This window comes from Callorhinus ursinus, unplaced genomic scaffold, assembly GCF_003265705.2.
Source record: "Callorhinus ursinus isolate GAN/ISIS: 27379988/994484 unplaced genomic scaffold, GSC_fseal_2.0 scaffold87, whole genome shotgun sequence".
Taxonomy (NCBI): Eukaryota; Metazoa; Chordata; class Mammalia; order Carnivora; family Otariidae; genus Callorhinus; species Callorhinus ursinus.
In genome coordinates, this window is record NW_027397149.1 from 1,425,483 (window position 1) to 1,439,231 (window position 13,749).

Genomic DNA, 13,749 nt, shown 5'->3' on the forward strand with positions numbered 1-13,749 from the left:
GTCCTCCCCACTGTCTGAGGCTCTCCCATCCTCCACTCTGCCTGAGGTTGTCCCGTCCTCCTCCCTGTCTGAGACTGTCCTGGCTTCCTCCCTGCCTGAGGCTGTCCCGTCCTCAGATTCTGTCCCTGACTCCCATGCTTCCCGTGCCCTTGTGCTTGGGCTACCCCTTAGGACCACCATCACCTCTACTTCCTTCCCGGCCTCTTTGGTTCCAGACCCCTGGATCTCCTCTGCAACTGCCTCCTTGACCGTTTGCTCTAATGACCCCCTGCCGTCCCCTGCTACCTTTTGCCCATCAGCACCTACCTCCCCCTCAGGCTCCCGGTGCCAGGTCCACTCTGACTCCGCCTTCCTGGCCACCTCTGGTTTTCTTTCCCTGACCTCTTCCGCCTCCTCCTCCTGTTCCCAGGTTCTCGGTGTCTCCTCTGTGTTCACTTCCTGCTCATTGGGCCCTTGACTCTCCCGGGCTTGACTGCTGTTGTCTCGAACAGCCTCAGACCCTGTCTTGGACTCCTTTCTGGCCTCTAAGTGGGCCCTTGGCTCCTGGCACCTGGCAGCCTTGACTGCCTCCCAGACCCCAGTGTCCTGCCTGTCTGCCTGAGACCCATGGGAGCTGCCTTCTTCCCAACCCCAGGTCTGTTCTGTTGCTGAACTTCCGTCCTGGCGTCTTCCAGCCTCCCCAGGCCCTCTCAGCCCTCCAGCCTCCTGGTTTTGGCTGCCTCCAAGGCCCTCCAGGGCCTCCTGGGCTTCCTTCTCTTCATGCTTCCCTGGCCTTCCTGCAGCCACCTCCCCCAGCTCCTCGGCTGCCCTCGCCTCCTTCCTCTCTGCAGTGGGGACCTCATCTCCCATAAGGTAGGAGACAAAGGAGCTGAGGGAATCCTAGAACAGGAGAGGGGGAGGGGAAAAAGGCATTAAGGGGAGGCCCTCTCCCCCAGTCCTCCTTCTTGGGACCCTGACCCAGAGGAACTCGGGCCACAGAAGAGGGGTTCTGGGATCTGGGAGGGGAAAGAGAATTGGATTTGCAGAAGGAAGAAGAAAGGGCTAGATTAGGGGTAGATGGATGTGTCTATGGAGGTATGGGGATTGAAATCCAGAAACGATCAGGCTAGGAGGCTACCTGGTCCTGGGAAAGGGATGTCAAGTCTGAGGAGAGTCTCAAAGGGAGGAGGGAAGGTGAGGCCCCAGGGAGCAGGGTGAAAGGCTCTGGCATCTCTTTGCCCCTCTCACCAGTGCTCCCCGCAAGGCCTGATGCAGCCCAGGGAGATGTAGCCGGAGGAAATCCATCTTGTCTGTCTCTGTCTGTGTGTCCAGAAAGCTGACAAATGACCGTCCCCACCCACCGAGACAAGCCCGTCTTCCCCGGGCCCAAGACACTTCCTCTTCCCCTGTGTCTCCCTGACGCATCCCCTGTTCAGGCCCTGCCCACCCTCTGCAATGCACAGAGCAGCTTCCAGCCCTGGCTGGGAAATGGGTGTGCATCACACAGGGGACTCAGGTGCATATTTGGAGCTGAAGGGCAAGGGGGGAAGCCATAAAGAAAAACATGGGAGCAGGAGACCTCAGAATTGGGGACGGGGGATGGGGCGTGTGGCAACTGCAGCTCAAGTGACTCAGGTCTTGTATTCACACCTCAGCCATTTCCGGCTCCCCCTAAGCCACAGCCACTCTGTGAGAGGAAGCTGGGGTTTGTGGTTCCTGTTTTGCCTAGGGACAAGGAGTAGGAGAGAAGAGGGGCTGGTAAGAGCTTTGGCTTCTCATTTCAGGGTCATTAATGCTTCCTCGAGGGGAAGAAGGGGCTGGATTGGTGGCTCCAGTGCCCATTCCCTCATCCGTAGTCACTCTTGCGAAACAAAACTTGGCTAAGCTTTGTATTGTGGTTATTTGTGTCTACCTCCCACCCTCCTGTGAGTTCCTTGAAGGCACAGGCCATGTATGACATGTTGCTCAGTTTGTCCCACATGGGTAGTAGGACACCATTTTTTACTGGTTGAGTAACCTGGGAAGCAGACCAAAGGAGGCACATTTCAAACAGCAATCTGAGGACGTGGTGGTGAGAAAGAACTGGTAGAGGTGGGCACCAGCTGGTGGAAGCCCATAGAACAGATTAGCGGGGGAAGGACTCACTGAAGAAAATTCAGGATGCTGCTTTACCACCTAGAGGAAGGTAAGAGAATAATCACTTCTTATTTTGGACTATGTGAAATGACTTTGATCTACACCTTTTCCCGCAATCCCCTCCCTGATCCCCACTTTCCAAATTTCCAATTAGAGGAACTAGATGAGATCACAGAATGAGAATCTTGGACCTTAGAATCATCTGGTCTAAGCATTCTTGATGCAGGCAGGAATTCTGCCGCAGCCTGCTGAGCCAAGCACACCTGCCTCTGGTGCTCTATTCCCTATTGTTAAAAGGGTCTCTAAGGTCAGCTTTAGGGCTAACCTTGTATCATCACCAGCAACTTTCCTTTTTTTTGTTTTCTTATCTGTAAAACCAGGGGTTGGACTATTTCTGTGCTGTTCTTTGGTTCTGGGATAATTAGGGGAAAGTGATCTCTTTAATGCTTTGGATATTGCCAATAGACAGAAATCCTCTTAAGTGAAAGTTATCTTGATTTTCAGTTCTCAAAGCAATCTAAGGGCAACAGAGAGGAATAAGAATGCCCTGAAGCTGGCTGTCTTTGTTCCCAGCCAGAAACGGGGACTAGCATAGCCAGGTGGCCATATTTATTTCTGGCATTTGAGGGCCGCGAAAGGAGCTGGAGCCGCTCACTGCCATGCCTAGGGCTGGCACGATAGGGCCAACACCTTGAGCGCCGCTAGTTTAACGTCACGGCTCTTCTTGCCGATCCTGCCCGCTCCAGTTTTAAACCAGCGGTTCCAGGGTTCTTCCGGCCTCTCTCTGTCCCCCACCCCGAGGCTGGGAAAGCCTGAAGCCAAGACAGAGAGAGGACCCGGAAGTTGTGGTGACCTCCAAGCACGTGATGAGGGCGCCGCTGGTGCTGTCACGTGACCCGCCAACCTGCGGTACCTCGGGGCCTGACTTGCTGCTGCTCTTAAAGGTACAGACCGCGGAGCCCCCTGCTTTAAAGGGGGCTGGGGCAGAGTCCCACGGGTGGGGCGTGGTGGGGGGTGCGAGGGCGCGAGATGGAGCTCCGGGGTAACGTGGTGGGTCGCCCCGCGCGTGTGCAGCGGAGAAGCCGGAGCTGGGACCTGCAGTGGGGAGTTGATCCTTCTCATCTGTCGCAGACCTTCACCCGCCCGGTCGGAGCCAATTCTGGACGGTCGCTCACTTTGAATCCTTCGCGGGACCTGAACTGGATGCCATGGGAGGCTGTGCGGGCTCGCGGCGGCGCCTTTTGGATTCCGAGGGTGCGTAGTCCCGCCCACCCTCCTGAGAGTGACAGCCCCTGCCCCGCGACCCACCTGATTCGGGGCTCGGGCTCTGGCTCGGCCCCGGGAGGACACCCGTGGGGCCCTCATGCACCTGCGAGTGGGGTGGGAGTCATGCTCTCTTCTCGCCTTCTCAGGGGAGGAGACCACCCCGGAACCTCTGCCCCCTCTGCTGGACCGTCGGGGCGCCCTTTGGAGGAACATGATGGGTTTCTGGTGAGTGGCCCGAAGAGTTCAGCAGAAGTAAAAAATGGGGTGGGAAGAGTTGGGAAGCAACAGGAGGAAAAAGGGAAGAAAGAGTTGAACTGAGAAAAGGGAGCTGAATTCACAAATATTTACTGAACCAGTTGGTTTGCCCTGAGGCAGTGTGTAAACCTCCAAGACTTCACTCATTTACTTCCCACCTTCACGTTTGGGCAAGATCCTACCATCAAATTTGTAAATACGTGTTGTTGTTGTGTTTTTTTTTTAGAAGAAAACTTTAAATCATTACTCTAGATGGGAAGCCAGTGTTTTTCCTAATGCACGTTTTAATAAACACATCCCCACTTTTTGAAAGGCCATCCATCTACCTCCTGAAATCATTCCAGTATTGAGCCTTGGGAAATCCTTCTAACGCTGATCTGAACATTGAGGGCTTAGGTGGCACACTGGGTTGGAAGTGACTTCCCATGTGACTCTGGAAGAGTTCTGTCGCCTCTCTGAGCCTCTCTGGTTGACTGCAGCAAAATGGGAAGAATGGTGGGACCACTTTGTAGGCTTGTGAAAAGAGCACATGAAATCTCTGGCACGGGGCCCAGTTCCTTTCCTATCACTGAGTGCAGCTCTGGGAAATGAGAGTAAGCAAAAAAGAATCCTTCATGGGTCATAAAGGGCTTTGGTAGGATCTTCTTTTAATCCCCACAGACCCTGTGAGGTAGTGAGAAGGAAAACCTGTGTCCCCATTTACACATTACGTCGCCCGAGGCCACTCAGATAGGAGGCAGCAGGCTTGGAACCTGAACACAGTCCTTTGGGCTTCAAGCCCCGGGAGCTTTCTACTGTTCCGCAGCACTTCAGAGACAGTGGATCAGTGGATGAGAAATGTCCCAGGAACTGAACCATGGTGGGAGCTTGGAGGAGAGAGTCGTCAAGGATGACTTTCTTCTCTTCCTGGGGGAGACGAGATGTGAGCCCAAGTCTGTCGTCCCAAAGCCTGTATTTCTAGTCCTAACATTGAAATGGAGATGGGGTCTGGTGAGAGAGAAGAACAGGGAGCTGATTGAAGGCCATAGGAAGGGGAGATTTGGTGCTACGACTGTGAGTAGATTGTAAGCCTGGAAGGAGGTTAAGATCTGTTCTTATATGTCAGTTATATCTCAATAAAACGGAAGGGGAAAAAAAGTCTATCCTGCTCACTTCAGGCTCCTGGGCCTTTGCAACAACTTCTCTTATGTGGTGATGCTCAGTGCTGCCCATGACATCCTTAGCCACCAGAGGGCATCTGGGAACCAGAGCCATGTAAGTGACCCTCTCTACCTCCATCACCATGTTTAGTCCTTATGGGAAGATGAAGGACTCACCCTAGAGCAGGGACCCCTTTGAAAAACTCATGGTATGGGGTGGCCAAGGGGTGGGCCAAGGGGACTAAAGTTCCCAGTCTCCCAGACCGCAGAGCAGGGAGGGTTTTTAAGAATCAATTGGTGCCACGTGTACAAACTCAGATGTTGGCTGGGTGGGGCCATGGCCTATGACAGCGTTTCTTAACCCCAGTGCTGTTAATTTTAAGCTGGAGAATTCTTTGTTGTGAGGCTTTCCTGTGCATTGTACGGTGCTTAGCAGCACCCCTGTTCTCTACCAGCAGCATACCCCCTGTTCTGTAGTTGAGACAAGAATGTCTCCAGACATTGCCAAATGTTCCCTGGGGGGTATAATCACCTCCAGTTGAGACCCTCTTGTCTGTGATGAGCTGGGGGCAGGGGGAGTACATGCCGAAGGAGCGCAGCCACCACCTTGCAAGTCCAACAGGGAATTTGGTCCAAGGTCAGCTTTTCTGGAGACCATTTTTTTTTCTTGGATGAGTAGCTACAAAGACTTTATCAAATTATTTAAAATGTTGGCATTTACATATTCGCATGTCTACATAAAACAGTTGGAATCCTCAGGTCAGGGGTTGCGCGGGTGGTCCACACATGAGCCTGGCAGGGAAACAGATGAGACCAGGCTTGGAGCCACAGGGCTTTAAAAATTGGATGTCCTCCTAGGGGCCTAAGAGGAGTAGTGGGAAGAAGAAAGGGTCACATCGGGGGTTTGGTTTAACCCCACCCTCCCAGATCTCTAACTGAATCTCCTTTCCCATTCTCAGGGGAGAGAGACCCATTTCCAGACTGTAGCTCTACTGCATATACACCCACTCCCTAAAATCGATGTGGCAACCACACCCAAGTATCCACTGGAAGAGGTCCTTATAAAATATTTATATCAGAGAAAATAAGGCACTTTGGGGAGCATTACAACTCACTCTCCTACCTGTACATTGTTCTAGACAGAAAGTAAAAATTTAGAAGCCCAAATTTTTAAAAATGAAATCTCCTGAATGTGTCACCCAAGTAGAGCCCATTTACGGGGCCATCTTTGGCCTTTGGGTCCTTAGTGTGAGCTTTCTACGGTAACCTCACCCTCCCCATTGTGCACGTAGAGAAACTGAGGTCCCAAGAGGCTAGTGTTGACCCAAGGCCATCCCTCAAGTTAGGGCTGAGCTGGGACTGGAGCCAGGTTGTGTCTCCTCTTGCCTCCCTGGGTGAAAGACTTTCCTCTGTCATCAGGTGGACCCAGACCCACCGCCCACCCCCCACAACAGCTCGTCTCGATTTGACTGCAATTCTGTCTCCACGGCTGTGAGTACCCATCTGGTCCCCCCTGACCCCCGCCCCATCCCTCAGCACCCAGCTGCGACCATCGTGATTATAATAATTAAGACCATTTCCCGAGCCTTTTCTGTGTGTAGCCTGCATTGGCTCATGTCAGTCCTACGAGCTAAGCGCTGTAACCACCCCCCATTTTCCAGATGAGGGATCTGAAGCTCTGGACACAAAGCTAAGGAGCAGCAGAGCTGGGATTTGAGCCCAGATCTGTCTGACTTCAGAGCCTATGTCTGTAGCAGGTCGACCTGGCTGGTGTCTGTCTTCCCTCGACCACTTGGTTGGGAGGCTTGTCCCTGGGACCGTCTGGGGTCTCACTCTGTTCTGTTCCAGGCCGTGCTCCTGGCAGATATCCTCCCCACCCTCGTCATCAAATTGCTGGCTCCTCTTGGTCTGCATCTGCTACCCTACAGGTCTGAGTGGGGGTGGCGGGAGGAAGGTCAGGTGGGGCCTGAAGAGCAGGGAGGCTGGGAGGGCTACGGAAGTGGTGGGAGGGTTGGGGAGTTGCGGGCGGAGGCTGACCTTCCTCTTCCCTCCCAACCCCTTGCCCTCAGCCCCCGGGTTCTCGTCAGTGGGATTTGTGCCGCTGGGAGCTTCATCCTGGTTGCCTTTTCTCGTTCAGTGGGGACCAGCCTATGTGGTGAGTGTGAGGTTTTGTCAGCTGGGGAACCCAGAGGAACCAAAACAGAGCATTGTGGGGGAGTCTCCCCAACTTCTGAGAGGAAAGGGATTGTTTTTTGTAAGCCTCAGGAGCCTGCTGGGACTGTCACAAGTAGGAGATGGGAGGTGAGGTCATTTTGGAGGATGGGTGGTGGTTGGGGTCGGGGGTGGGGGGCAGAGATAGGAGGAAATGGATGGAGTGTATGGAGCTCGAGATGAGCAGAGTCACCAAGACGCCGTGACGGGGGCAGCTGAGGCGTCAAGGATGAGTTCTTGCTCCAGAGTTGATAACTGGATAGATGGAGGTCCCGTTCCCTATGAGAGGGCATGCAGGGCAGCGGGTTGGTTCTCCTTCAGATCTGAAGCCCCCCTGCCCAGGGGATCTGTTTTTCGCTGCTCTGAGTTGATGCAGAGGAGGCCATGGCCAGACACCTCAGGGGATCGGGGCTATAGGGAGGCCAGGTGTGGCCACTGCCATGCTTGTCCTCCCCCCAGGTGTGGTCTTGGCTAGCATCTCGTCAGGTCTGGGGGAGGTCACCTTCCTCTCGCTCACTGCCTTCTACCCCAGGTAAGCAGGCAGAGCCGGGAGCGGGAGAGAGGACCCCCTGGTGCTGGCTTTGGTCCTTCCTCATTTCTTGTGTTCTTCTCAGGGCTGTGATCTCCTGGTGGTCCTCAGGAACTGGGGGAGCAGGGCTGCTGGGAGCATTGTCCTACCTGGGCCTCACCCAGGCTGGCCTCTCCCCGCAGCACACCCTGCTGTCCATGCTGGGTATCCCTGCCCTGCTGCTGGCCAGGTAGGCTGATGGGGTTGGGAGGATGAGGGATTCAAGGAGAGAACTAGACCATGCTCCCGATCTTCAGATCCCAGCAGCCTCATAAAGAGGGGATGTGGGTTCTGGACTCGGAGAGGCCTGGTTTGAGTTTTGGAGCTGCTACCTGTTGGCTGTGTACTGTGGGACACCTTGAAATGATGTGTGTGAAGCATCTGGTACAGTGTGGATCCCGAGATGATTGAAGGGGACAGGGGTGGCCTTTCTTTGATTAATTTTGAGGGTATTGGGAAAAAATGTTAACTAGCCAATCAAACCTGTGATTTCACAGATTATTGCTTAGGGCAAGGCCCTTTAGAAAAAGTGAATCGATTTAAAGGAAAATAATAAGCAAACAATTTATATAGGAGGAGTGTAGACATACCTGAGTATAGACCTGGTCTCTATAGAAGAGACTGAAAGTTCTAGCCCCGCATAGGATGAACACGTGATAATCATTAGAATAACAATGACAAGGGGCGCCTGGGTGGCTCAGTCAGTTAAGCGTCTGCCTTCGGCTCAGGTCATGATCCCAGGGTCCTGGGATCGAGTCCCGCATCGGGCTCCCTGCTCGGCGGGAAGCCTGCTTCTCCCTCTCCCACTCCCCCTGCTTGTGTTCCCTCTCTCACTGTGTGTCTCTCTCTGTCAAATAAATAAATAAAATCTTTAAAAAAGAAGAGTAACAATGACAAGAAAACAGAGCTGACTTGCTTGGTGTGAGCCAGAAATCCAAACAAGAGCCCGTGGGTAGAAACAACAAGGAGACAAATTTCAACTCTAAGGAAGGAAGCACCTTTCCTCAGTTAGAGCTCTCCGGCACAGGATCGGGGGGGCCTGCGAGGAGTGCGGAAATGATGGGGGGCTGGGAGGGAGTGGCCTCTCCAGCCCGACAGAGGCTCTTCGGTCTCATCTTCATCCCACCTGTTCCTAGCTATTTCTTTTTGCTCACATCTCCCGAGCCCCAGGACCCTGGAGGGGAGGAAGAGGCAGAGACATCAGCGCGACAGCCCCTGATTGGCAGTGAGGCCGCAGAGTTGAAGCCAGGTAGGAGACCCAGGAGTCCCTCGGAGCCATCCCTCTCTCTCTGGACGGGTGTTAGCCTTTCCTCTCTATGGTGAACACAGTCCGGAGGGGAGGTGGATGGCAGTGCTGGTTATGGTAAGAACCAACGGCATTCATCTATTCAAGAACTACTCACTGGGGCGCCTGGGTGGCTCAGTCAGTTAAGCGTCTGGCTCTTGATTGCGTCTCAGGTCACCATCTCAGGGTTGTGGGATCGAGCCCCGCATTGGGCTCCACGCTAAGTGTAGAGTCTGCTTGAGATTCTCTGTCTCCCTCTCCCTCGGCCCCTCCCCCATCCACGTTCTCCCTCTTTCTCTCTCAAATAAATAAATCTTAAAAAAAGAAAAAAAATGCTCAGTGAATATTTACCATGTGCTGATGATCACTGTGGGTACTGGGTGGCCGAGATGAAGAAAGGGGACAGATTCATAAACAAGTAGCTGAATCAGAAATATGTTATTTTCGAGCCTTGGTAAGTGCTGGCCGGACATAAAGCGGGGATTGCTGCTAGGAACTGGGGGGAATAGAGAAGGGTCCCACCTAGAGGAGGTGGTCTATGAAGGCCTTTTTGGGGAGGGGTCGTTGGGCTGAACTTTGAGTGACAGGGAGTCAGGTTGCAGGCCGAGTGGACAGCAAGTGCTAAGAGCCAGCGATGGGAAGGAGCTTGGATGTTCAAGAAGCAGAAGGAAGGGGCCAGTGTGGCTGGGTTGGAGATGTGTAGCTATCAAACTGCATAAGAGCCATGGAGAGATCCCACCAGTTAATTCCTTTTTATTTTTAATTGTGGTAAAATATACCTAACATGAAGTTTACCAGTTTAACCATTTTTTTAAAGAGGCAGAGGGAGAGAGAAAATCTTTTTTTTTTTTTAAAGATTCTATTTATTTGACGGAGAGAGACACAGCGAGAGAGGGAACACAAGCAGGGGGAGTGGGAGAGGGAGAGGAGAAGCAGGCTTTCCGCTGAGCAGGGAGCCCGATGCGGGACCCGATCCCAGGACTCCAGGATCATGACCTGAGCCAAAGGCAGACACTTAACAACTGAGCCACCCAGGCTCCTGGAGAGAGAAAATCTTAAGCGCAGAGCCCGACACAGGGCTCAATCTCACAACCCCGAGAGCATGACATGAGCTGAAGTCAAGAGTCGGACGCTCACCCGACTGAGCCACCCAGACGCCCCTTAACCATTTTTAGTTGTACAATCCCGTGGCATTTAAGTGCATTCACACAGAGTGTGAATGTGGTTGGTCCTTGCCCACCAGCACCCCTCTGCTGAGTGGGTGTGCCAACCTCACCTGCCCTTCCCTCCCTGCTCCCCTGCAGACTCCAGCTCAAGCCTCTCCCTTCAGGAAAGGTGGACTGTGTTCAAGGTATGGATGGTGGCTGTGGTGGGCGCCTCCGTGGCCAGTGCCCACCTGCCGGCCTTCCACTTAATGTCTTTGGACTCTTCCAGGGCCTGCTGCGGTACATCGTCCCCTTGGTCCTGGTTTACTTTGCGGAGTATTTCATCAATCAGGGGCTTGTGAGTGAGGGCTGCTGGAGGGGGGAGGAAGAAGTGGTCGAGGCGGGGGCCTCGAAGTTCTCTGACCATCTGCCCTGTCTGCCCTTGGCTGCAGTTTGAGCTTCTGTTCTTCCGGAACACGTCCCTGAGTCACGCTCAGCAGTATCGCTGGTAAGAAGGGAGAGAGGCTGGGTAGCAGGACGGGCAGGGGGCTGGGAGGGCCCCTTGATGCCAGGGCCTGGGGGCAGCCGGGGCCACCCTGCTGAGTGGCCACCCACAGGGGCTTCTTCCACCCTTCCTGCCCCCATCGAAGGTACCAGATGCTCTACCAGGCTGGCGTCTTTGTTTCCCGCTCTTCTCTCCGCTGCTGTCGCATCCGTTTCACGTGGGTCCTGGCCCTGCTGCAGGTACCGAGTCCGGCCCTCCCTCTGTTCCCACCTTGGCTCCCAGCTTCCCAGACCCCAGGCTTCCTTCCCTCTGCAGGAAGTGTTTGTTGCTCGCCATCAGGTCTGAGCCCAGGGAACAGGAGGCCAGCAGGGCTCCGGCTCTGTGTAAAATGTGTGGCCTCGGGAGCCTGGCAAACCTGGGTGCAAATCCCAGCTTCTGTTCTCTGTAGCTGTGTGACTTAGGTCAGGTCCCCGAACCAGCCTGAGCCGAGACTGCCTCATCTCTGAATCAGGCGTGGCCAATATCTACTTCTCAGAGTCATTGTACCAAATAGAGATGAGAAGAAGTGTTTTAATCCACGAGAAGCACTTACTTAATGATTATTTCCACAAGCCTTGTGCAGAGACACAGGCTTTCAAATAATGTTTCCATGGGTTAAAAAAAAAAAAAAGTACTGTTCTTTTATTCTGGATGGTTCCTTACAATAAAATCAGCTATGTTGTAGCCAACAGGTTATTTACTGCAAGGCAGGTGAGCAAATGTAACTTGCCGCGGCACAAGTATTCCAACGTTAAGTGAACAAACACACCATTCTCGCCCGCGGTCTAACCAAAGTAGCTTCACATAACCAGCCTTCATTGTTTCAAGGTCACGAGTCTATAGCCCCTGAAGGTAATTATCAAAATAAACCTTCCAGAGGCGCCTGGGTGGCTCAGTCGTTAAGTGTCTGCCTTCGGCTCAGGTCATGATCTCAAGGTCCTGGGATCGAGGCCCTCGTCAGCCTCCCTGCTTTAAAAAAATAAAATAAAATAAACCTTTCATTAGTCCAGGAAAGTCCTTTTTAATAAACTGATTCCATTTCTAGGATAACAAGATATAGAGCAAGTATAGGTTGCACTTGAGTGTTATGACAGTGCCCTGTGAATGTCCTCCAGCTTTCTCCCTTTATCTGAGCAGTGCTGCCAGCCCACGGCCTTGTGCCCCGAAAGCCCTGAATCCTTGTGCCAACAATTCTGAACTCAGGGTTCTTTGTTAGAAGCCACCGAAATGGGGAGCTTGGGATTTTCGCTGTAATTTTAACCAAGGCTGCTCCGTAGAATTAGCAGCTTATAATCGTTGCAGAAAGAATTCCGTTACAGAAAGCATCGGGCCTCATGCTACAGACAGAAGCCTCGGCAGGGTGTTGTCAGTCACGTTAGCGTCGCTGGGATGTGTTTTCTTAAGTGCAGATCTCTGAGCTCACCTCACACTTAACGAATTAGAACCTTCGAGGGCAAGGCCTATGTGGGTCACGAGACGCCCAGGTGATCTGTATGTGCATCAAAGCATGCGAACCGCCATGGCGGCCTCCACACTGGGGAGGCAACCCTGTGCGCTCAGGCCTGAGACACTGGGGTCCTCTGAAGGACTGGGGCACAGAGGAGGGACCTACTCCCATGGGTGGGGTTAGAGAGTCTTCCTTAAAGACATGAGAATGCCCTAGCCAGAGTTTCTCCACCTCGACACTGTTGACATTTGGGGTTGGATCGTTCTTTGTTGTGGGGCCGTCCCGTGCACCACAGAATTGAGCAGCATCCATGGCCTCTACCCACTCCCTCCCCACTTGCTACAGCCAAGAACATCTGTAGACATTGCCAGGTGGTCACCCTGGGTGGCAAAAGTCACACCCAGTTGAGAACTGCTCATCAACACCCATAGTCTCAGTCTGGTAAAATGGTGGGAGAGGGGTGGTCCTCTCTCTTCAGGGAGCCCGTGGGAGGAGGCATGAGAGCCCAGGAGAGGGGTCCTGATACAGGCTGACCTGCAAACAGTGGTGACCAGGAGATCCCAAGTGAGGAAAGGGGAATAGCGTTCCAGGAGCGACGTGAGCCAAGGCGAGGTTGGGAGAGAGACTTACAACGTCTAGGGTGCTGGGACAGGATAGGGCGAAGGCCTACCCCAGATCCCAGGGTCCGGCAGGCCAGCTGGGTGCTGGGATTTGATCCGGGCCTGACAGCCCTCTCCCAGCGTCTCCCAGAACCAGGGCCCACTGGATGGGATCGCAGCCTCTGGTCCCTGGCTCAGCCTTCCCCTCCACCTGCATTCCCAGTGCTTCAACCTGGCCTTCCTGCTGGTGGACGTGTGGTTGAGCTTCCTTCCCAGCATCTACCTCATCTTCCTGATCATTCTGTATGAGGGGCTCCTCGGAGGTGCTGCCTACGTGAACACCTTCCACAACATCGCCCTGGAGGTCAGCACCAGCTGGGCGAGGGCGTGGAGGGCCTCTCTGGGGAAGGCCTGGGCTGGGGCGGCTAGGACTGAAGCCTCACCCCTGCTTCCTGCCCTCTGCAGACAAGTGATGAGCACCGGGAATTTGCCATGGCAGCCGCCTGTATCTCCGACACTTTGGGAATTTCCCTGTCAGGGCTCCTGGCCCTGCCTCTGCACGACTTCCTTTGTCACCTGTCTTGATGCTCTGGCTTCTTGGGACATGGGACACACTAATCCTGGCCTGCACTGACAGGCAGGCAAGTCAGACTGCAGGCCCGCAGCCTGAGCGAGCTCTGGCCCAGGCTTCCCTGAGCGGCAGGGGTGCAGAGAAGTGCTGAGGTCCTGTTCCCCTTTGAGCAAGCCAGCAGTTTTCGCCCACTCCCAGGCTGGCCTTGGGGAGTTTCTTCATGACGTTACGTCCTCAGAATAAATGCCTATTTTGTCAGTTTTATCAATGGACTCCTGTGCCATTTTTCTGCTTGAAAAAAATGTTCTCTTGTTATACGAGCAATACAAACCCACTTTAGAATATAAGCAGAGGAGTATAAAGAAGGTATTTCAGCAGGTTTCTACCTAGTCTTTAAGGCTTTACTCATTCATTCATTCATGCATTCATTCATTCACTGTATGACGCAATCTACATATATTTTACCCCAACACTTAAGTTTGCACACGTACAGAGAGGTTCAAAGAATTCCTACAATGAGTGCTCATGTATGCAACTACCTGGGTTCTGTGGTGAACATTTTGCTACAGTTACTTTATCACATATGTAACACTCCATCCAAATG

At 53.4% G+C, this 13,749-nt stretch overlaps 2 protein-coding genes across 5 annotated transcripts in view; one reads left to right on the forward strand and one right to left on the reverse strand.

The window, feature by feature from the left end:
• The window catches only part of APOBR (apolipoprotein B receptor), a 5,101-nt gene extending 3,719 nt beyond the window's left edge, over positions 1-1,382 (reverse strand). The window contains exons 1-2 of the mRNA XM_025853975.2: positions 1,228-1,382; positions 42-879 (exon numbers count right to left, since the gene is read on the reverse strand). Coding sequence (XP_025709760.1) covers positions 42-879; positions 1,228-1,284 — 895 coding nt within the window. The 5' untranslated portion in view covers positions 1,285-1,382. The remainder of the gene's footprint in view (positions 1-41; positions 880-1,227) is intronic.
• Positions 1,383-1,560: 178 nt separating this feature from the next.
• CLN3 (CLN3 lysosomal/endosomal transmembrane protein, battenin) lies at positions 1,561-13,409 on the forward strand. 4 transcript variants are annotated; one of them, XM_025853875.2, is made up of 17 exons: positions 1,568-2,164; positions 2,862-3,059; positions 3,247-3,369; positions 3,528-3,606; positions 4,794-4,890; positions 6,195-6,266; positions 6,624-6,703; positions 6,845-6,930; positions 7,446-7,518; positions 7,601-7,744; positions 8,691-8,803; positions 10,144-10,190; positions 10,274-10,342; positions 10,437-10,492; positions 10,635-10,728; positions 12,798-12,938; positions 13,040-13,409. In XM_025853875.2, exons 3-17 carry the CDS (start codon positions 3,324-3,326, stop codon positions 13,157-13,159), a joined length of 1,317 nt encoding a protein of 438 aa, XP_025709660.1. In that variant the 5' UTR covers positions 1,568-2,164; positions 2,862-3,059; positions 3,247-3,323; the 3' UTR covers positions 13,160-13,409. The 4 variants fall into 4 exon arrangements, with proteins under 4 accessions (XP_073744242.1, XP_073744241.1, XP_073744240.1 ...); XM_073888141.1 differs by having other exon boundaries at positions 1,561-2,164; positions 2,862-3,058; positions 3,261-3,369; positions 6,624-6,930; XM_073888140.1 differs by having other exon boundaries at positions 1,562-2,164; positions 3,190-3,369; positions 6,624-6,930.
• Positions 13,410-13,749: the final 340 nt, after the last annotated feature.